Below are 23,838 nucleotides of genomic sequence, written 5' to 3'. Positions count from 1 at the left end.
CGGCCAGTTCCGTACGGAGCGTAGACATTAATAATACGCACGCCGAACAGTGTGAGGGCCATACCTCGCGCAATGGGAAAGTAGATGACGTCCTCTGCAGGGAGTCCGTCGCGAAGCAGGATGGCGACGCCGCTACCGGTGTCGGATGCGGGAGAAACATGGGCGGTGTATCCGGTGGGAACTAGGAAATCAGCCACAAACACTTCTTGTAAGAGTGCTATATCAACACCCGCAAAGTAAACAGTGTCTCGGAACATGGCCAGTTTATGGGGGGCATGAATGATGGCAAGATTCATCGTGGCGATACGATATTGCTGTGTACGGCCATCCTCAGTATTTGCAGAACGTGCTGTAGAAGTAGCCGGCAGGTGGAGTCCCGCCGGTGGTGATAATCACTGGCGGGGCGCCAGCCCCAGTGTCGCCGAAGTGGACTCCTGTGCAGACACGCTGCCAGTCTGTTCCACTTCTTCTTCAACGTCATCGGTCCAGGAAGCTGACGACGTGGACATGTGGCGGTCACGTACTTCCGGAACGGGTGTTGTGGATCCCGCATCATGAGTGGCAGGGGGAGCGCCGTCATCATTCGTTGACAACGGCGAGGGCACGTCCTTGGCTGGAAGAGGAGGCGTCACAGGAGGGGCGCCTGTTGCTGCCACATCGCGTGACTGGACGCATGTTGGAGATCACCGTCAGACATCAGGTCGACATCTCGCGGGGCTGTCTGAGAAAGGGCGTCATCGGAAGGTGTTCGTCGCCGTTTCCTGTGTTTACGAGGCGACCGTTGTTTTCTGATGTGGCCTTCTGAATCAGAATGTGGTCGCCCGTCATCTGAATTCGAACCTGTCTAGACAAAGGCAGACGTCGGCACGACACCGAGATCGACGTCCATGATTCCAACAGGAAAATCGGTTTCGGTCTGCAAACCGGACGGTCCTGAAGCGAGCACTGGAGGCGATGCCGTGCTTGTGTCGTCGGCGCGTTGTGCTGCGGCTGGCGTTGACGATGCTGCTGACGCAATCGGGAGTGGCACGGCGGGGTCCTGTGCAACCTTGGCGTAGGTGATGGGTAAGGGCGTGACCGTCGGAGCCTGGGTCTCTTCACGTAACGGCGTCTGTATTAAACGGTGGTGTAAGCATTCGGAATGTACATGTCCCTCCTGGCCACATCCTGCGCACGTTCGTGGCTATCCATCGTACATGACTATGGCCCATCCTGCGCACGTTCGTGGCTGTCCATCGTACATGACTATGGCTCTCACACCGCCAATCAGCAGGTACGATGGGACATGTTTCGTCAGCTCAATTTTTATTTTCCGGACGCCATTTAGTACGGGGTAGGTGGTAAATTTTTGCCAGTTCTCCGCGACGTGACCCAAGACGGTGCCATAAGGATGGAAAGGGGCAATGACCACATCCTGGGGCACCTCGAACGGGAGCTCAAACACCCGCAATGTCCGGAGACCGAATCCAGCATGGGCGACTGTCACAGCACCCATACGGCCATCAGAGTGCTTAAATTTTAGTCCGGTGGCATGACGGTTAATTATGTCAGTGCAAATTTCCTACGTCGACATCTTGATGTGCACAACTCTTCCAGTGATGGAAAAGTGTATGCCGATTAGGTCCTGGGGGTTCAAACGTAGATCCTCTCGGATGAACTGTTCGACTTCGAAAGCTCGGGGTCGTGGATGTTCGGCCTGAAACGTTACTTTGATCGTTGCACGGCAGTATGAGTGCGCCATGGAGTACGTTAGTACTGGACTCGAGAGACACAAACACCGCGACGCGGAAGTAATCACCACCCAGAGCGGAGCGTCGGACGGCGCGCAGAGTAGCTCCGCACGCTCACTCTGCAGCGGAGTGTGCGCTGATATGAAACTTCCTGGCAGACTAAAACTGTGTGCCCGGCCGAGACTCGAACTCGGGACTTTTGCCTTTCGCGGGCAAGTGCTCCACCATCTGAGCTACCGAAGCACGACTCACGCCCGGCCCCCACAGCTTCACTTCTGCCAGTATCTCGTCTCCTATCTTCCAAACTTTACAGAAGCTTTCCTGCGAACCTTGCACAACTAGCACTCCTGAAAGAAAATGTATACCAGGAGAAGTGGAACAAATGAATGGTGGACGAAACTCAACAAGAATTCACGCCGAAAGGAGCTTTAAAAGCACCTGCAATCAAACAGATGGGTCAATGGATAAAACAGTCGTGGTCTAGAATGGGAGAAGACATTTTTGTCCAATCTTTAAAGACGAGCAGGATAAGTAACGCTCTCGATAGCTGTGAAGAACATCTTATATATGAAGAGGACAGCGAAGACGACGAAGAAGAAGAAAGTTCAGTTCACGATTTTCAGGAATTTTAAAGGTCATGTCTGTTTTATAAACTAAGAATTTTTTCGTAATTTGACATTGCTATTTAATACTAAAAATGGAAAAAACGTAATTTTGAAAAATAGCTTGAAAATTAAGGTGCGTCTTATAGTCCATAAAATATGGTACATGAGCGCGACACATGGTGCTGAGCCTCATTACGGAGGTATATACTGGTAGACAAGTCGTTTCTCGCTGTATGTGCTTGTGGAGAAGGAAGGAACAGACTAGTAGCGGTAAAACATATCCTCCTCCACGCGCCGTACGGTGGCTGCGGAGTATGTGTGTAGATGTAGGTGTACGTAAACAACCAGTGCATTCAAACTTCTGATACCATAGTCCAATGCTTTGAGCTGTACGAGGCGCAGTGATGTAATCAGAAAATCAGGCTGCAAAGTTGTAACTGAATTACACCCCTTGAAACGGAGAACGAAAAACGCCGTGTTAGCCATCTTGACGTACATTGGATAATGAGCGAGCCAACAGTGAACGGGTTAGCAGTTCCAGGGGGATCCGTAATGGCAGCTTCATTGACCGGCAACTTTCGACTGACGTCATGGTAAACTTAAAATTTCAGTTATTAAGTTAAAATGTGCACCAGATTTCTGTTTACGTTTGTGGAGGACATAAGTCGTGAAATCGAATGGCCGATAATGATATACCCCGGTTTACTATAGAGAGGAGTTCACAAATTAAACAGGGACTTCGTCTCTGTTTTAAACGACTAAAGACCCTTAATACATACATTTGTTCACCTTCTGAGTTTATTACCACATATAGGGAAAAACATATAGCTTTATAATAAAGCTGATATAAACAACGTCTACACTGATTTATAATTCACGGTTTTTATGTGATTCTACGATTTGTATCATTTTGTTGCCCTTTCTTGAATGAAATGAAATAATCGTGTGGTGTTATTAGTTGTTGAACCTTGTCTTGGGTTTTTCTGCCGCCTCGTGCAGATCTTTACATTTGATGGCGATTCGGCGATTTGGGCGTCGATGGAAACACACACCCAACCTCCGAGCGAGGAAAATCTTCCTCCCAGCCAGCAATCGAACCCGGATCCCGTGATCCAGAGACAGTGACGTCAGCCACTAGACCAAGAGCGGTAGACGGCAGTTTAGAGAAGGTGAGCATCGGCCGTACGATCATCTGACTCTTTTATTGCAGATTATCAGCTCTCAGTGCAGTTATCATCAGTGCGTTATATGAAGTCATGTAAACATATTTGAATATAGGGTGTGCACAGGCGTTGGGGACTAAGGACGAGGAAGACTACATCACTGCTGTAGGGCACAATCGTTCTCATATAACCCAAGTTAATAAATAAATTCTCCTTTCTTCATTAACTTTTAGATACTGGTCGCACAGTGATAATAATTTAGCAAAAATGACAGCGCTGTCGGGCGATCATAATATCGCACACTGATATTCATACAGGAATCGACGGAAAATGCAAAACTGAACTTCGTCGGCCGATGGATAAGTGTTAGGTAGAAGGGAAATTTCACCGCGCAACTGGCAAAGATAGTAAACAGGAAACATGTCGATACCAGGGGATAAAGTCTGTAACATTCTCACTATATTTTGTTTCTGTATGTAATTGAGCCCAACGTTACCTCCCACTCTATAAAGATCTACGTATTATCAAAACTACGTATTCACAACCTGTTACCCATGTTAGACTTGTATGCTAACCTTAGACTAAACAGAACGTAATTTGAAATGAGCTGTAACTGACCAGAATGCCGTATACGCGTAACTGAAGTAAAACAATTAGCTGGCCCTAGTCCAAATTTCCACTCACCTCACGTCTTGACAGCACTGTTGCAGATTTCTGGAAAACACATCACCAAACAGCAAGCAGGCAGCGGCTATGCTAGATTTCTGTTTCTAAATACATATTCAAACTGTTGCATGTGGTACTACGTATCCACAAACAGTGGGTTGCGAAAAGTAACTATTCCTATGAAATGATACGCTAAGACAACGATTTTAGAATGAAGTATGTAATCAAAAAGACAGAGTAGAACTTCGCCGTGATCTTCACACTTAACAATTGTCTGAACAATACTATTCTTAAAAAAGTGAACAATGATTTAGAAAGGAAACAATGTTCACAGAGAATTTCTATAAAAACCAAACAACTTAATCAGTCAATATGTTAATGCATGACTCAGGGAAGTGGAGTGGTCTTTCTCTCGGCTCTGAGCAAGTTAACTAGATGGCAATAATCATTCCGACAAATTAGGAACGCAGTGCTGGAGTCTTACCTCAGACTTCTTCTATTCAAAAACACCTACATTATTCAAAATTTATTTCCTTTCACCTTTCAGTGGACACATCACACTCATTCTTGCTGTACTTTACCATATTCATTATCTAACAGATACAATCACAAGTCAACACAGCACTACTGAATACGTCCATGACCTACCACACTTCTACTAAGAATGTGTCAGACCGCACAGAGGCAAAGACTGTGCCATAACACGACCAAAGATGGTTTAACGGTAACGTAACTTGCTCTCACTCTGACGTGCACATCGATGACATGCAAAAACCAAATTGACATGACAACCTTACAAGTCTTTGTGAATATTTTTCCGTTTAGTCAGTCGAACTATGCCTCCCACACAGGTGTGAGAACAATATACTGAGACGTCAGTATTAGAGAGCTGACGCGCGGTTGGGCTCAAAGAAGCCGGTTGGAGTAATCGGCGAATCGCTCGACGTGTGAAGGGGAGATATGCCGCTATTCGGTGATGTTGGCAGAAATGAGTGAACCATGGCCGAGCATCTAGAAGGAGGAGATCGACGTAGATAGGCGACAGAATGAGAGGACCGTGCAATCGTCAGAGAGGCACAAGAAGTACAGTATTCAACATTATCATCAATCCGACGTCCAACTGGTGCTTCAATGACCACAGGGACTCATAGAGGGAGTTGAGGTCATTGCGCCTCTTGCACCGAATAGCAGTAACCTCTACGCCAATAAGTCGGTTTGCAGTGATGTCGGGCATATTCGACCTGGAATCTCATTAACTGAATAGAAATGTCTTCAGAGATGAGCCCCACTTGGAACTGAGTACCGCTGATCAGGGAAGATTGGTCTCGACACGCTCCAGACACCGGTGGCGTACCAACCTCAGTACCGCCCGCTATAAGGTACGTCTGTCAGAAGTGACGGTCTGGGGTGCCATTTCATTTCATAGCAGGACCCCTTTGGTTGTCATCCGCGGCACCCTTGACAACTTAGCGGTACGTCGACGATATTCTACGCCGTGTTTTCTGTCCGTTCGTGGCAAGCCATTCTGAACTTACAGTTCAGCAAGATTTTGAGCTCTCGCAAACGGCGAGCGTTTTTACTGCATATATTCATGCTTTCTAAACCCTAACTTGGCCAGCAAGGTCGCTGGATCTCTTCGCAACTGAGAGCCCCTGTAGCATTAAGGGCAGTACCATGGAATCAGCTGAGGATTTTGACGACTAACCCGCCAATTGGACAGAATTTGGCACGATGTGAGCGTGTGGGTGCTATTCTCTCATTCTGCGCAATGGATTAATCTGAGATGTACCCTTTACCCTGTGGCTCCTGCAAGATGCAGTTTCCACCTCCACACTACTACAGAGGTCAAACAGACGCTCCTAACGTTCTGTGCCTGAAAAACTTTCAGCAATAAATATCTTCTGGACACGTCCACTGTAAGGAAATGACACAAAAATTCACAGAGTTTCTTACGTAACTAGTGGGATACTTGGGTACTAGAGTAGTGCTGGATAGTGTAAGAAAAACATGAAACTAACGAAAATTATTATTTATTTTGCAAAGATTCTGAGGAATCACAATGGCACTTTTAGGTATGAACTGAACAAGTTATTTCCGGGTTCTTTTCGGTGTGTGAAGTTACCTCTTAATGATAGGATTCGCTAATGAAATTTCTATAGAAAGTTTAAGATTGTTATTGACTTGGCAGAATGGCTGAGAGCCGCGCCTACTCAACTTGAATAATTATTGGCTATGTACGGTTGAGGCTGTCGCATGTGAAATGCAGTGAAGTATACTGTTGTGGAGGAAATATTGGGCTCACAAGAGCTGTAGAGCACAATACCGTAAGCTGCGATGACTGCTGTCTGCGCCGCTCGCTGCTGACAAATAAGATAACTCTCGTTCTATCTGGATTGACCTTTGCCAATCAAACTCTCCCTACGCCTTGATGAAGTCAAGGACTCCTATTCACCCCTAGTCCAACTATTGGCGTGGTACACCGGTCAAATAACCAGTCCACCGCGACGCCACTCAACAATTCGCTCGCAGGCATTTAGCTATAACTTTGTCCGTTCACACCACACAATAATTGTGGCGGCGAACACAGTGAACAGTGGTTAATGGCAAGGACTCAATATAGAGTCGCACTCCAATTCGCTCTCGACAGAGGTGCTCTCCCAGTGAAGTACTGAGGAGAGACTTGTTCCTCACTCTTTGAGTACACGTACGAGTGCACACGCCCTCTTTACGTGTTCTCGCTCCAAGAGCGACCGGAACGGCCTCTCTCCATGCCACACGTGAAGAGGTATATCTTTCGGTCTCTTCCATTACTCCTTCAGCTCAAGGTGTCAGGAAAATCACCTGCCAATCAGCATTGCTGTTCTAAAACGGGAGAATGACGTTCCGCTTAAGGCGACCAAACCGGAAATCTGTAGTCAGCGTATGGCGTTTGCTGTCTTCCTATGAAAACCTCTGAAACTGCGTGCTATGTTTGTAAAGAAGGCGTAGGCTCTGCGCTCCCACACAATGTAGCAGAATTTGCTTTTAAGCCGAACACGGGGTCGTTCTCCCTTTCACTCGGGCAAATTCTGTCTGATCTACGGACGGATACCGGCCCATGTAGATAGTATGGCTCGTACTCTAAAGGGACCGGCCTCCCGGCGTGCGGTCTGCCTCTCCCAAACTAAAAGCCCCTGTGACCGTCGTGTCTGGAATGTGTGTGTGTGCGCTAGACTCGAGTATTTCAATCTCGTTGCGCATTTGCGATTTACTAGTTATTTGCATATCGTTTACATGAATTCATGCAACATTGACTTTATCTTATCGAGTTTGGGTTCGAATGGAGCGTCTTGATGTGCGGAATATGATTGTGAGGACGGAATATGTAAGCAATGAAGGTCAGGAGACCACAATGTCTTACAACGATATCCCTCAGGAGCTCATCCAACAACCCTGTCAATCAGTTCCAAACAGTATAACAGCTTGAATGAGGGCCAGAGCTGGAGTAATGTTATATTGACCTGCTCAATTTGTGAAGCTCTTCGTCTTGAAGAAATGACGCAATTTTCTTCAAATTGTAGTCAGTTGATTGTCTTTGCATGCACATTATATCTACTGATTTCCGTCCCACTCAGATAATTCCTTCGTGTTTCATCTTTTTTTCCTTTTTTGTTTGAGAAAAGAATTAATGATCTAGTTATGTTAGGATCAGCATCCCCGTGACATTCTCCTGTGAGTCACACAAAACTACGACCATTCTGCTACTCTCCTTTGTATAGGAATGTTCGAATTGTTCGTACATTTTGTATTGGTGCCACACACGCAGAAGTGTCGGAGGGATCACATCAGTATTTCCTACGCAATGTCATTTATGCAGGTTGTAACGGGTATAAATGCTGTTTTTTTGTATATGTTGCACTTTAATATATACACACATCAGTTTGCTGTTTCTTTGTCTGAGTCAAGCAGTCTTCCTACCAACATGTCACAAGCTTTACGACCTGAGTTGTACTGTGTGGTCGTACAGCACCAGTAAGTGGACAAAGCCTGTCAGTATAAACTAACAGCTTTGCGTCCACGTGTCCACACTCCATCACCTGATCTGCTGGCCACTGGCAAACAAGCACTAGTGACTTGCTTTTGACACATACTGTATAGTTGGAGGTACTACCAACCTAAAAGAAATACAACTTCGCTATAATTACTAGTCTGCAAGTAACAAAATAAAGCTATAATGTTTTTAGTACCCTGTCCTCAGTCACCAATAGAAATATCTACAATTATACCCATTACATCCCGTACATGGGTTGCGTTTTCTTAGTATCCTTTCCTTGAACAGAAGTATGACATTTGAATTACTTACGACTGAGCCTATGTGATCATTCCTTTCCCTATACCTAAAAACTATTACACGGGATATTTGAATCAGTTGATCGATGCCAGTGGTGAGTCATTGGTATTGTCGTCATATGACTTTACATTTTTCGCTTTGTTACGTATCTTAACATCTAATGCAAGTCAGCAATCTTGCCACCACTCTGACACCTTATCAGGATCTAGCAAGTTCCGTGCAGCTTTTATTAGACAAGACTTCATTACACACTGACGTGCGAAAGAAACTGGTACAGGCATGCGCTTTCAAATATAGAGCTATGTAAACAGGCAGAATATGGCGGTGCGCTCGGCAACGCCTGTGTACGACGACATGTGTCTGGCGCAGTTGTTAGATCGGTTACTGCTTCTGCAATGGCAGGTTATCAAGATTTTAAAGAGTTTGAACGTGGTGGTAGAGTCGACGCAGGAGCGATGGGACACAGCGTCTCCGAGGTAGATGTGAAAGGGATTTTTCTGTATGACCATTTCACGAGTATACCGTGAATAATAGGAATACGGTAAAAGATCAAATCTCCGACGATGCTGCGGCTGGAAAAAGATCATGGAAGAACTGGACGAACGACGACTGAAAGGAATCGTTCAACGTGAAAGAAGTGCAGCCCTTCCGCAAACTGCTAAGACTGCAGCCATTCTACGAAATATCATCGATATGAGCTTTCGAAGCCGAAGGGCTACTCTTGTACCCTTGATGACTGCACAACACAAAGCTTTACGCCTCGCCTTGGCCTATCGACACCGACATTGGACTGCTGATGACTGCAAGTATGTTGCCTGGTCGGATGAGTTTCATAGTGTATCGAGCGGAAGGACATGCGCAGGTATGGAGACAACCTCATGAATCGATGTAACCTGCATGTCAGCAGGGGAATGTTTAAGCTGGTGGAAGCTCTGTAATGGTGCGGGGCGCGTGCAGTTTGAGTGATACGGAACCCCTGATACGTCTAGATACGATTCTGACAGGTGGCACGTACGTAAGCATTCTGTCTGATCATCAGCATCCATTCATGTCCATTGTGCATTCCGACGGACTTGGGCAATTCCAGCAAGACATTTCGACACCCCACATGTCCAGAATTGCTACAGAGTGCTAAGGAACATTCTTCTAGTTTAAACGTTTCCGCTGGCCGCCAAAATCCTCAGACATTAACATTATTGAGCATACCTGGGATTCCTTGCTATGTGCTTTTTAGAAGAGATCTACAGCCCCTCGTACTCTTACAGATTTATGGACAGCCCTGTTGGATTCACGGTGTCAGTTCCCTCGAGCACTACTTCAGACAATAGTCGAGTCCATGCCACGTCGTGTTGTGGCACCCGATATTAGGCAGGTGTGCCAGTTGCTTTGGCTCTTCAGCGTACATGACCTGCGAAATGCCTGAGGTCCGTTGTGGTATTGTTGCCTACCATTCCATTAACATCCAACATGAACAAGCAGCAAGACCTCCAGTATTATCCCTGCGATACGCTTGAAATCACTTCCAGTTGTGTCAATGAGTCTCTCATTAAGATAGCATGTTGCACCCTCACTACTATGAAGTGTTAAAAGCAGACACAGGTTTGATCTCCGGGGGGGGGGGGGGGAAGGGGGGAAGGGGGGAGGGGGTTTCGCATTACCGATGTTTCCGAAATCCGTGTTGGTCGGTATGGAGGAGGTCGTTCTGTTCGAGATCAATAATGTTTGAGATCGGAGCACGTTCTGGAATCTTGCGAATTAAGGGAAGTGTTTAGTTTTGGGCAGTGCAGTGGGACGTAAAGCCACGGGCCAGCGAGCGCACAGTGATTGCGTGTGCCAAGGCGCGGGTTTAAACGCCCCACGGGACGCCCCGCAAAGTGGACAGGCTTGGAAGGCGCGCCGCGCCGCGCCTCACACGCGGAAGCGGTCGATACCATGCGGGCGCTCCTCCTCTGTGTTGGAGCCGCCGCAGCCTCTGCACGACCACACTTAGATGGCGCCGGAGCTGCCTGTGCCGTGAAAGTTATGACAAGTATGACTTACATCATCAAGGAGATTCACTGTAGACTTGTAGATTCCTGATGGCTACATTTGTCGCGGTTTGCACTCTGACGCTGATACTGCAAGGGAAGAAGGAAGCGTCTCTCCGGCTCACACCTCCGCCCCCGCGCCACCCCCGCTCTCTCCCTCCGGCTTTGCCACCCTCTGCCACCAACCAGCTCTCCGCTCTCTCTCCCTCCCTCCCTCCCTCTCTCTCTCTCTCTCTCTCTCTCTCTCTCTCTCTTTCTCTCTCTCTCTCTCTCCCTCCCTCTCACTCACTCTCTACACAGATGGGGGGGGGGGGGAGGGAGAGGGAGAAGAGAGAGAGAGAGAGAGAGCGGAGTTAAAAATACTGGGAAAGATACTACTTTAACGTTTCATCAAAACCAAAGAGAGAGTGTGAGTTTCAGCTCACAAGGGAACTGTCCAGTCCGACATACCGAAAACTGTCCTAAAATATTTTATGCAGGAACAACACACCGATAGGCTCTGAGCACTATGGGACTCAACTGCTGTGGTCATCAGTCCCCTAGAACTTAGAACTACTTAAACCTAACCTAAGGACATCACACACATCCATGCCCAAGGCAGGATTCGACCCTGCGACCGTAGCAGTCGCACGGTTCCGGACTGCGCGCCTAGAACCGCGAGACCACCGCGGCCGGCAACACACCTATAGCCAGAATGCCTAGCTGCTAAGACACACTGCAAGTATTTAAAATTTGCCAAATTCCTAACTCGCCAGTCAGCTGCGCACTTTGAACTTAGCGGTACACTGCGCTGTGTCTTCTTGTCATGGCTGCGCCTGAAGACCGTTACACCTCCCACCCACTCTCGGCTGTCTCTCTCTCTCTTACAAACACACACACACACACACACACACACACACACACACACACACACACACACAAACAATATGGAATAAGATACTAGGAAAGACAGTACTTTAAAGTCTCGTCAGCATCAAAATGATCGGAGTGTGAGCTGTACCTCAGTTGATTAAGGCTGGGAGAGAAAATCGACAGCGAGTCTGCGGAAGGAAGATCCTCGCGTTCGCCTAACCTAAGACGAACATATCTTGTGTCACTGAACTATTTACAAGCACTGAAAGACACTGCAACAAATTCAGTATCGAAAACACAAATTGCACCAAAATTCAACGTTTGTAAGCCACTGGAGAGTGTCTGACCTATTTCAGGATATTCCACGATATTGCATTACGTGAAGCAGGTTTCCGAAGGGATCCTTGTAGTATTACGTTTTAATGTTCCGGCTTCTGAACTTTTCTGTTCTAGGTGATAATTTTCAAATACTTATTCGTACAACGGATGTTTTACATCTTTTCATAATTTTCATGTAATGTGACTGCAATGAAATGCTAGTGGGGGAATTTGAGTGTTTATATCGGAACAATGTTTTGATGAAGCCCCTATTTTGTAGAAGTGTTCTGCTATAGATGAGTGTAACTGCTCCGTGTTGCCTTCAAGCCGATGGCGAACTCTAATTGGTGTTGAGTCGTAAGTATAACAGTAAATGAAATAAGCGAACTGCAGTTATTGCTTTTGAGTTTTAACGTATTATTTGCACTTTGTTTTAAGACGCCAGCTACTACGATGCAATATTACCATCGATTGCAGCATATTTTTCATCGTGTTCAACAAATTGTTTGTTTTCTTAGTCAACAGTCACACGTGTATTGTGGCCTATGTATTCTTTGAATTTCTTTGGAATATTAGTAAAATACTCTCATATTATTCGTCGTCGTTACTTTCAGGTCCAACACTCAGGGCATCCTCGACCATTCTGTTCGTACTGTGTCGCTACCTTGCCGTCCCTTCCAGCGGCTTAGCGTCCCTACGTCGCACGCTGTGCTTTTTCCTTGTTGATGAATTTAAATATTACCAAGAGACGACATTGTGCTTCAATAAAAACATAGACGTATCTCAGCCACTAAGGGGCAAATATACTGCTCATGGTTATCTCTGAAGCACACTGCCATTTGGAGCAGTTACTACTTTTGGTAAACGTGCATTGGTTTCGAGACCAAAGATTCAACTAAATCTGCACACAGTACAACTAGCGCGTGGACATTGAGCGAACTCGTCAAAGGAGTACTCTAAACAGTCCGAACAGTTATGCAAAGATCCATGTAAGTATAAAAAGATAAAGAGGGGAAGAGGGTAAGTGATATATTTCTTTATGTGTTACCAAGTAAAGCGCAGTCTCATTAAAATGCCCGATACACGTCACGAATGAATCGAGCTGTGTTCACAGTTCACAGCCACGAAAAATACAAGCGAACATAATTTCACAACTTCGTTGTCTAGCTGTTAAATAACACTTCTCGTAGCACTCAAATATGCAACATTCAGTGTGTCACTGAAAGAACAATACTAGAACCTCAATGTAAAGTTATTGATAAATGAATTACTCTTACAGCAACTTGCGTACCAACAGTTCAACAAAGTCATCAACTCACTGACCGACGTTTTTTTTTAGGTAAATTTTGCCATCTATAGTAGATCAAATATGTCTCACCAGTGTTATTAATGAATGGATGTATTCTGTTTATCGAAGATATTTCGCGGGTTATGCTTACCAATAAGAGTGTGGAAATATGCGCTGGAGGCGCAATGTGCGGTGTACCGCGAGCCGAGTATTCTGCCCCCAACTGTACACACTGAACAACACGGAGGTTAGCTGTAACTCTTCCTAACTTCCTTCTCGAGTGTTGCTTCCCTTCCAAGTCTTTCGAGACTTACAACTGCAGTCTGTAGAAAGAATTACAAATGAATTTTCATTCTGTAGCGCAGTTTGAGCTAATTTGAAACTGTCTGACAGATCAACATTGCGTGCCAAATCACCTGAGCTACTGAAGAACGACAAACGACCCCTCGCAGCTTTATTTCTACCCAGTACCTCACATCCTACCTTCCAAACTTCGGTGTTATGTTTCCTCGTTTCAGACTTTCGAATGCCGTATCCCACTCTCTACTGTCGAAAGCCTTATTTAGATTTGTAACAGCTATAAATGCAGGTTTCCCTTTTTTCTACATCTGCATCATTTGTCTTGGCGGTGGTGTTAAAATAGAAAAAAATGAAAAAATTGATTTTTTACCTTTTTTTAGTGCAATGAATTAGACATATTAAAATTAGTTGAATCTTATAATTTAAAGTTTTAGCTTTATGAGACGTCCGTGGGAGAAAAAATAAAAAGTCCATTTTGAGGAAAGAAAAATTTGACGCATGTCAATAAACTAAAAAATTTCATCAAATTTGCCTAAAACAAACTTTAAATATTGGCATATCGATTTTTCGCTAGGCAACCATATTTTACAAGTGCTTTCGGTACTTGGATACTTTGTGATACCTGTTGAAGCACTCAGGCCCATGAAGAGAAGTGTTGGACGGTTAAGTTTCGCAAAAATGAGGGGGACTGCTGTCGCCCTCCTGGCTTGGAGCGGTCACTGCAAACGACACAGTCACCCTGTTTTCCGGTGACCATTCTTGCGATAGCATGGTACTGGCCATCCGCCCTGTGTAAGTCACAATGCTCAGAGCGTGGCCTCTTCCGCGATGGGGTTGGTTGAGCCGTAACGTCATCCACAAGCTCCTTGACGAGACTCTTCCGAAACTGCAAATGGCTCTTTGGTGTCTCTCTTCCTTTTTTTCTATTATGAGATATAGCAAATATGCGTTGACAATCCCCATCTGAAATTAGCCAGTACAATTACACTTTTGTCAAAATAAAAATTAGTAAGTGGGCCAAGGCCTGTCAGGAAGGTGAATGTCGTACCTCGAATAACCAGAAGAAAATTTTCCTCCACCTTTTCAGGGATTTTCTAGCAAAATGGTGTGACGTGCAGTAGTGATCGGCTCTGTCTACGGCTCCCGTATTTGCCAAGTAGTCACAAATCATTGATGGCTTCTGGATCACCTCTTCACCGCCTCACCGCTTTTTCCGTGTAATTTCTTGCATGGCATCTTTGAGATGAGTAGATTCCATGATAACTGGCCTTTTGTCTTTCCACCCTAGAATAACTGTCACTACGTTCTCAAAAGCCTTCACGTTCGCCCTTTTTGAGTTTTGACAGCATTTTTCCCCTTACCTGCAAAAAAAGGTTAATTTTGTACAGTCATATTTTGCTAAATATTTAGTGCAATAAGCTAATTACCTCGACCGGTGAACATTTTCGGTTTACCATTATTGTCACAGTTAGATGAGTTTTTTCTGTCTTCAATTCCTCCGCCAACTTTAAGCTTCTATAATATCTGTCGGTGTGCAATGGCCTCCCCTGAGTCGGGCAATCTTTCTGTAGTCGAACAAACCAATGAAGGACGAATCGGGACGTAAAGGGAAGTTCTGGGCGCACCATGGACTCCGTCGTAGGAGACCTGTAGTAGGGCTCAAACGTCGAAACGTATCCTGTTTCGAAATCGGCCAGGACGTAGACTCGTAGGCCCCACTTCTCCAGTTTCTGAGAATTATAGCATTTGACCGCAATTATTCCCCTGAAACAGACAGCTGACTCATCCACTGCAATTTTTTCTCCTGGAGAAAAGTGCTCTCGACCCTTGCTGTCAATGAAATCAGTCTCATTGCTCACTTTTTGGGTTCGATTAGCTAATTTTGATGAGCCCCAAGGAGCCAGAGGACAAATGTGAAAGGCTTGGTAAAGTTGCAAAATTCAGTCACGGTGAAATATCTCTGGAAAAAAGTTCTGCTCTGTTGTCCAATCAGTAGAAAACTAGGCTTTTATGTCACTTTTTTCATTCATTGCCATGTTGAGAATGGTACCCGAAAAAGGTTTTATTTCCGTCAAAGTCACACCATGCCAACGTTTCCACTGCGAACGGGGTTTCAGAGGGCTGATTTTTTCAATCTTATCGGAGGCGTATCGGTTTGTCTCAGCCATTACCGAGCGAGGTGGCGCAGTGGTTAGCACACTGGACTCGCATTCGGGAGGACGACGGTTCAATCCCGTCTCCAGCCATCCTGGTTTAGGTTTTCCGTGATTTTCCTAAATCGTTTCAGGCAAAAGTCGGGATGGTTCCTTTGAAAGGGCACGGCTGATTTCCTTCACAATCCATCCCTAACCCGAGCTTGCGCTCCGTCTCTAATGACCTCGTTGTCGACAGGACGTTAAACACTAACCACCACCACCCCCACCATCAATGTCACTCAAAAGTCAGAAAAATATATTTGGGAAAAAATTTAGTAAACTCCAACAATTTATTCCCCTTTGTGGCACAAAATCTATGACATTAGGAAGCTCCCCTTTTCATGTAATATCTTTCCATACACCACTGCCCATAGGAGAATCACTATTCGCGCCACCGCCATCATTCACATCACCACCATCCTCTTCATTTTCTTCAAGGATGTTTCCTTCATTGTCTTCCTCATTGTCTTCTTCGCTTCCCTCTTCATCTTCATCTTCATTTTCCTCTATCATCCTTTTCGTTATCATCACTACTTCCTAACCACTCACCCTCACCATCGTCTGCATTCTACTCTTCATTACTGTCATTCAGCAAACTCTCAATGTCCTTATTAGATAAACGAGCCAAAATCATGTAGCCACTAACACAAAAATCACCACTTCATTGGGAAGACAATAAATCACTGAAGTGTAAACATGAACACGACTGGAGCGAGCGAGCTCTGTAGCTACAGTGCGACCAAGTAGCACAGCGCTGAGGGGATGACTAGGGGGGAGAGGGGTTGAGCACGTGCAGATCACCCGCACTCCGCGTGAAGTTCACATTTTTCCCAACAGAATGCCCCCCGTCCCGTGTCGATTCACCAAGCCAGTCCCTAGATACAGCGCTGGGTGTGTGACGCGACTACCAGGCTACATATACGTCTCATAGCGACTGCCGCCTCGGGCCACGTATGCAGGCCTCGGGTCCCGAAAGGGTTAAGACTCCAGCATTGTCTACAAACATTGCCTTAAAATCAAGCTGAAGGTCAATACAGTATTTTGAGGAAAAGGGAGGTATTTAGCATGTCCTGAAAACTTCTGCTCTTGCTTTGTGGGCGTCAGCTGCAGAATACGCCTCGTATGTGGGAAGTGCAAGTGCCCACACTAAGCTTGTTGACACTGCAGTCAGTGAGACGGTCCGAAGTATTTTGTATGAGGCCAACTCCAGACGACAAACTAAACGCGGTTGTTGGACTAGCTGTTGCCGCTGTTGGAAGGGCCATTGTTGCCGATGGAGAGACGTCGAAGAAGATCAGTAATCCCTGTCATTCAGTGGGTGACTGTTGAACACTAATCTTTCAACTTGAATCAAGAGAGAGCTTCATCGCTACGTCTCAACTTCTGGAGGGAGATACAGAGTCTAATTGCGTCATGAGTGAGAAAAGTAAACTGGCGCCAGATATCCCTACAAAGGAAGAGAAAGTTCCTGGAAACTATCATCCCTTTCTGTTTGGAATTTACTCACATTTCTCAGGATTGCAAGATCAACATGCAGAAGGGGGGCGCTGTTCCAGCTGATGGAGACATGTCCTCCGAGTGTGGGACACCACAAGATCCATGCGCCTTGCTAATACGCTGCAACAACCTTGAACAACACTGGACTTGATTGAGGTAATCAACATGGGAGTTGCTGCTTTCTGAGGAAGATGACCGGTTACATAAATGAATTAATGAACATTTTGCAAAAAATATTAAAACGAATTAGCGAATTAGCGTTTCAAAATTGTTCCAAAGTGTGATACGAAAAGTTAATTTGGAGTAAGTGCCCCATAAATACTACGAAATTTATTGCTGATCGAAACTTTTTTGATGTTTCATTTTAAAGTGGAGTAACAGAATTTTAAATTTGTGTCGGATAGCATATGTACTTTTTACAAAGTCAGTGAATTTGTGTACCTGTGATACATCTTTCCCTTATTGGCGTTGGCAATGGGGAGATACACGAGCTGTTGACTTCAAACAAGTGTGGATAAAAATCCTTCATCAACTACGACTTTTCACGTTACGGCGACTTTCCTCTAATAATACGGTGATGTGTAATGATTGCTACAAACTGCGCAACAGTTTAGATTGATCTGAGGATTGCTCGTCAGTAAGTCGAAGCGGGAATCAATGAAGAAAATTTGCGAAAGAAAACTTGCTACCATGACATAGGATTTTTATTTACACATGTTTCACATCTTTCTCTGTTTCCCTCTTTTTTTTAATTTTATTACATATCTGGTGTGCCAGTAAGGCTCGTAAGGACTTCTTGCCTATCCGTATAGCCCCTGTCTCCTGTACTTCACCTCTCAACATTGGGAACTCTTCCTCTCCCTGTCACTTCGAGCCCTTAACTCCAGAGTCTGCCAGTCCTTTTGGGACAAAGTTATTCACGCGATATATGTAAAATGTAGGTGGAGCACGCCTCAGTTAGGTTAATTTGAACATTAAAGTGTTTTACTTTTCATATCCTATTGATGATGGTATGCTCTTGTGTACATTCGATTTCTGAAATTAATTACCTGCCATTTAAAGTGGGATGTAATGTTTGAAGTAGACACCAAACTACTATGAAACTTGGCATTTCTCATGTTAAATAATCATGGCCAGTCATCAAAGAAACAATAAATGGTATAAAAATTGCTATACAATTTCTGATCTTTTATTTCTTTGAATTGTGACTGGTATAGTGAAGGAATTTATGCTTTCTGATGGCAGCTCTATGTTAGGTTTTACTCCCTAGGGTAACCCGGAGAAGTACAGGCTGTGGAAAAAACACAGGAACACCTAAAAGATAACGCATTGCTGTGCCTAACACGGAGAATGAAAACTATTGGCATTCTAAAAGGCTTCCAGTCGTCTCGGAATGAATAAATACAGGTCCTCTAAAGGAACTTTATACCATTCTTCTTGAAAACCAATGACACGTTCAGGTAACGATTATGGAGGCGGACAGCGATCATGCACCCTTCTCTCGATCACAAAGGATAAATTCCCCCTTTGGGTCTGGGGGTTTGAATAGGCCTGAGGTATTCCTGCCTGTCGTAAGAGGTGACTAAAAGGAGTCTCATACGTTTCATCCCTTATGTGATGGTCATCTGTCGGGTTTAACCTCAATTTTTCCAAATATTCCCGAAGAGCGAGCCTATTGGGGAAGGGCGCTTCACATGGTGCATCGTGTCCATCATGCGCTGAGACCTTGTGCATCCTACATCGACGTGGATCTGCACTTCTGCTCATTCTCCAGCTGTTAGGCGAGGTCACCGTCCTCGGTGCGTTTTCCTCCATACACTGTGCAGTATCGTTTTCTCTGCTGACTATGATAATGGGCCTGTTTGCTTGGTTGCACCTGATGACCAGCACAGTACCCAGTCCATTGTGGTGGGTCCGCCCTGTACCCTGTTTGTAGCAACCCCCTGCCCACACAGGAATCGCACTGCTGATGCCAGCGCCGTTAACTCCCCACGTATGCCAAGGAATAGACGCCCATAACCCAGGCGCATTGGGACTCCCAGCATGGCCATCCTGCCAGGTGGTCTTTGCTGTGGCTGGATGGCGCCCATGGGGAGGGCCTCTCGCCAGAGTGGGTGGCATCAGGGTGGATGATGCATGATGAAGCACACCATATCATCACTTGCTGGTGATTACACACCAGCAGTCTCTAAGCATTCCTAGTCTCAGTACAACACAAGAAAGTATGACCCTAAATCATTCCCCTCCCTGGCCACACCATGGGAAGAACACCAGGCTAAGGGTGGCAGCGAAACTTAATCGTCCTGGTACCTCATATATATGAGAACTGATGGGGCTTCTTTGTTTCAATGAAGCCTCATTTTTTTGTTGAACATTTAGAGGACAAGTTTGGGGAGGTGGATGGATTGTCCAAAATGCAGTCAGGGTCAATCTTGGTAAAAATGGCTTCCCTTGCCATCATGGGCATTACCCGTTTGCGACAGGCTGGGTGATGTTTCCATTACCATCATACTGTGTAAGAACTTAAATATGGTCCAGAGTATTATATTCCACAATGACGTTTTTTTGAAGCCTGAGGTGTTTGTTTATTGGCGCACCCATAGGGGTTTGAGGGATAAAGAAGTTGCCACCAGTACCTTCATTTTGGCCTTCAAGAGTGACAAATTGCCCAAGAAGGTCTAGTTGATAGTCTACCGCTGTGATGTAAAGCCATATGTCCCTCCCCCAATGCAGTGTTAAGTGCTGGAAGTTCTGCCATATGTCGTCACACTGTACTTCAAGTGTCACATGTCGAGATTGTGGATATCCTCGCAACCCAATACTCCATGTGTCCCACCTCCCATCTGTGTCAACTGTGGAAAGCATCATTCCCCTTGGTCGCCAGACTGCAGGATTTTACAGCAAGAAAGAACAATCATGGAATATAAGACCCTGGACCAACTGACCTACACTGAGGCTAAGAGGAAATTTGAGCGACTTCATCCTGTGGCTATGACCTCTTATGCCGCCCCTATGAGAACTGCTGTTCTATCAGTTCCACAAATTCCAGTTGGCTCTAAGAGCCAGAAGACTACAGCAACTTCTTTGATGGTTGTGGGGGAGGGGGGGGACTCTTCCCTCCCTGTTGCTCCCTCACTACCTACCTTGGGAGCACTGCCCCCTCCCCCCAAAAATGGGGCTGCCAGTCCCCACTTCTCAGCTAGAGAAGTGTAAGTCTTCTTTGGCTCCTCTCACTAGGAAGGGGTTCCTTAGGTCACTCAATTCCCAGGCTTCTGTTAGTGGGAAAGATGACACCCTCCAGTGGCTGAAATGCCCAAAAGTCTGAATCTGTGAAGCCCTCGCAGCCAGAGTAAAATAAGGAGCAGCTAGAGAAACCTAAAAAGAAGACCCCCAAGACCAAGGGAATTGCGGTGGCACCCACACAACTGCTACCTACAAGCTCAGTCTAATGATTGGGTGGAGATTCTGGCATCTGCTGAGGACCTAGATATTGCTGGACCCTTAGACACAATGGATATAGACTACTCAGGAAATAAGTCGGTGGTGTAAGGTGACCCTGAGGCTTAAACTGCTTCGTTGAATGTTATATGCCTTCCCAGCCCCACTATCACATTGTGGTTTTTTCTGCCACGTGGCTGAGCTACAGCAATTGTTGAGCTTTACATCTGCTTTCTTCCTTGCCCTCCAGGACATCTGGTTCCTGGCAGTGCGGACCCTTGGCCTTCGCACTGTTACAGAGGGCATTACAAGAATTGTAGAGAATATAATAGAGTGGCAGATGCAGTTTGCATCTATGTCCTGAATTCGGTATGTAGTGCGCCTGTGCCCCTTCAAACTCCTCTTGAAGGTCAGGATACAGATGACACAGGAAATAACTCTCTGCAATGTATATCTTCCTCCAGATGGTGCAGTACCCCTGAACGCATAGGCTGCATTGATTGATTAACTCCATAAACCTTTTCTACATTTAGGAGATTTTAAAGCTCATAACCCCTCGTCTATCACTTTGCAGGTCAAGACTTCTCCCATCTATCCACTGGAGAGCACATGATGACCTGTGTTGTAGTGACAACTTCGCTATCTTCCTGTCACTTCCCTGGCGTAATGCCCATGGGCACCTACCCAGATGGGCTTTCAACAAGGCAGACTGGGAAGTCTTCACCTCTGCTGTCACTGCTGAATCTTCCACACGTGGTGCTATCGCTTCTGCGGCGGAAATGCGATCTCTTGTTCTTCTGGGTGACCCCAGCGAAAGTCGGTACCTTGGTGGTCACCGGAAGTAGCTGAGATAATTAAAGAGCCCTGGCGAGCTCTATAGCGACATAAGTGGCATCCTTCTCTACAGCACCTGCCTTTAACGACTCCATGCCCACGTTCACTAGGTTATCAAAATCCGGAAGAAACAGTGTTGGGAGAGGTATATCTCGACCACTGGGTGCCATACGTCATCTTCTCAAGTTTGGATGAAGATGAAACATGTTTTTGGGTACCAGACCCCAAGAGGTGACCCTGGTGGTACGATCAATGTCGTGTTCTCTACCGACGTAAACACAATTGCTGAGCACTTCGCTGACCTCTATGCTCGAGCCTGTGCATCAGAGAATTACGCCTCAGCCTTTCGCATTCTCAAACGACAGAGGCAAGGAAAAGTCCTCCGGTTCACTACACACCACAGTGAACCATATAACACCCAATTTACAGAATGGGAGCTCCTCAGTGCCCTTGGACATTGCCCCAGATCAGATCCACACTTAGATGCTTAAACATCTCTCGTCTGACTACAAGCAACATATACCCGTTATTTTCAATTACATCTGGTGCAATGGCGTCTTTTCACCGCAATGGCAGCAGAGCACCATCATACCAGTGCTCAAACATGGCAAAATCCGGCGTGATGTGGATATCTATCGGCCCATCAGCCTCACCAAAGTTCTTTGTACGCTGCTAGAACGTTTGGTGTGTCAGCGATTAGTTTGGGTCCTGGAGCCACGTGACCTAGTGGCTACATACCAGGGCGGTTTCCGCCAGGGTCGTTCTACCACTGATAACCTTGTGACCCTCGAGTCTGCCACCCAAACAGCCTTTTCCAGAGGCCAACACCTTTTTGGATTTATGAAAGGCGTATGCCACGACCTCGCGAGGTCATATCGTTGCCACATTATACGAGTGATGTTGCCAAGGCCTGCTCCTGAGTTTTATCCAAAATTTCCTGTCGCTTCGTACTTTCTGTGTCCAAGTTGGTGCCTCCCATAGTTCCCCTCCATAACCAGGAGAATGGGGTCCCGCAGGGCTCTGTACTGCATGTATCTCTATTTTTAGTGGTCATTGTCTAGCGGCAGCTGTAGGGCTGTCCGTCGAACCTTCTCTGTGTGCAGACGACTTGTGCATTTCGTACAGCTCCACCAGTAGTGGTGTTGCTGAGCGGCGCCTTCAGGGAGCCATCCTCAACGCGCACTCATTGGTTTAGCCCACGGTTTCCAGTTTACGGCCGCAAAGTCGTGAGTTATGCACTTCTGTCGCTGTTATACCGTTCACCCGGAACCAGAACTTTACCTTAATGACGATCCACTCACTGTGGTCCAGACATGTCGATTCTTAGGACTGGTTTTCGACGCCCGATTGACCTATCTCACCTGTGTCAGCCTGAGCGGAAATGCTGACAGCACCTCAATGCCCTCAGCTGCCTGAGCAACACCAACTGCGATACAGATCGCTCTACGCTACTGCAGCTCTACAGAACCCTCGTTCAATCCCGCATTGACTATGGGAGTGTGGTTTATGCTCCAGCCGCGCCCTCAGCGTTGCGTTTACTGGACCCAGCCCACCGCTGTGGCGCTCGACAAGCGACGGGAGCTTGTAGGACGAGTCGAGTGACCAGCTTCCTGTTGGAGGCAGGGATCCCTCATTGAAGGTTAGGTGTGCACAACTGCTCCCCAGTTACGTTGCACACATTCGTAGTTCTCCTGCGTATCCGAATTATCGGCTCCTTTTGCCACACACGGCGGTTCATCTCCCACATCAGTGGCCGAGGTTAGGGCTTACAAATGCAATTCGTGTCTGATCCCTTCTGTCCGAATTGGAGTGCTTGCCTTTACCACCTACACTCGAGGTCCATTCACGTACACTCCATGGTGTTGCAGCTTTGCCTGGAACTATCACGTGGCCCTAAGGACTCAGCTAACGCTGCGGCTCTCCGCTGCCACTTCCTGTCTTTTCTTGACATGTACTGAGGCCATGAAGTGGTTTACACCGACAGCTCGATGGCTGATGGTCACGTCCGCTTTGCGTATGTCCATGGAGGACATATTGAACAGCATTCCTTGAGTGATGGCTGCAGTATTTTCACTGCAGAGCTGGTGACTATATCTCGTGCTCCTGAGCACGTTCGTTCATGCCCTTAGGAGTCGTTTCTTCTGTGTACTGACTCCTTGAGTAGCCTAAAAGCTATCAACCAGTGCTACCCTCGTCATCCTTTGGTAGCGACCATCCAGGAGTCCATCTATGCCCTGGAATGGTCCAGTCGTTCAGTGGTGTTTGTCTGGACCCCAGGTCACGTCGGAATCCCAGGAAAATAACTTACCGACAGGCACTGGCCAAACAGGCTACGTGGAAACTGCTTATGGAGATCGACTTCTCTGAACCTGACCTGTGTTCTGTCTTACGCCGCAGGGTATTTCGGCTTAGGAAGACGGAATGGCATAACAGTATGCACAAAATACTGCGGGTCATTAAGGAGACTGCTAATGTGTGGAAGTCTTCCATGTGGGCCTCTCGCAGGGAATCAGTTGTTCTCTGCCGGCTCCTCATTGGCCAAACGTGGCTAACGCATGGTTACCTCCTCTATCGAGAGGACTCACCTAGGTGCCG

General features: G+C 46.3%; 1 protein-coding gene across 1 annotated transcript; it reads right to left on the bottom strand.

Annotated features, from left to right (window-relative positions):
- Positions 1-392: 392 nt before the first annotated feature.
- LOC126335649 (uncharacterized) lies at positions 393-15,987 on the bottom strand. Its single transcript, XM_049999105.1, has 2 exons — positions 15,835-15,987; positions 393-665 (listed from the first exon to the last, which is right to left on the bottom strand). Exons 1-2 carry the CDS (start codon positions 15,985-15,987, stop codon positions 393-395), a joined length of 426 nt encoding a protein of 141 aa, XP_049855062.1.
- Between the last annotated feature and the right edge of the window lie 7,851 nt (positions 15,988-23,838).

The sequence above is a fragment of the Schistocerca gregaria genome, chromosome 2 (genome assembly GCF_023897955.1).
Source record: "Schistocerca gregaria isolate iqSchGreg1 chromosome 2, iqSchGreg1.2, whole genome shotgun sequence".
Taxonomy (NCBI): domain Eukaryota; kingdom Metazoa; phylum Arthropoda; class Insecta; order Orthoptera; family Acrididae; genus Schistocerca; species Schistocerca gregaria.
The sequence above is the reverse complement of the archived record's forward strand: the minus strand, read 5'-3'. Positions and strand labels throughout refer to the sequence as shown.

Bases quoted from the DNA above. Each gene is read 5' to 3' on its own strand.
- LOC126335649 (XM_049999105.1), bottom strand. From the start codon at position 15,987: ATGATAGAGGAAAATGAAGATGAAGATGAAGAGGGAAGCGAAGAAGAC. The intron at 666-15,834 runs GTATGGAAAGAT...ACATGCGTCCAG, and splicing joins ATTCTCCTATGGGCAGTGGT to TCACGCGATGTGGCAGCAAC.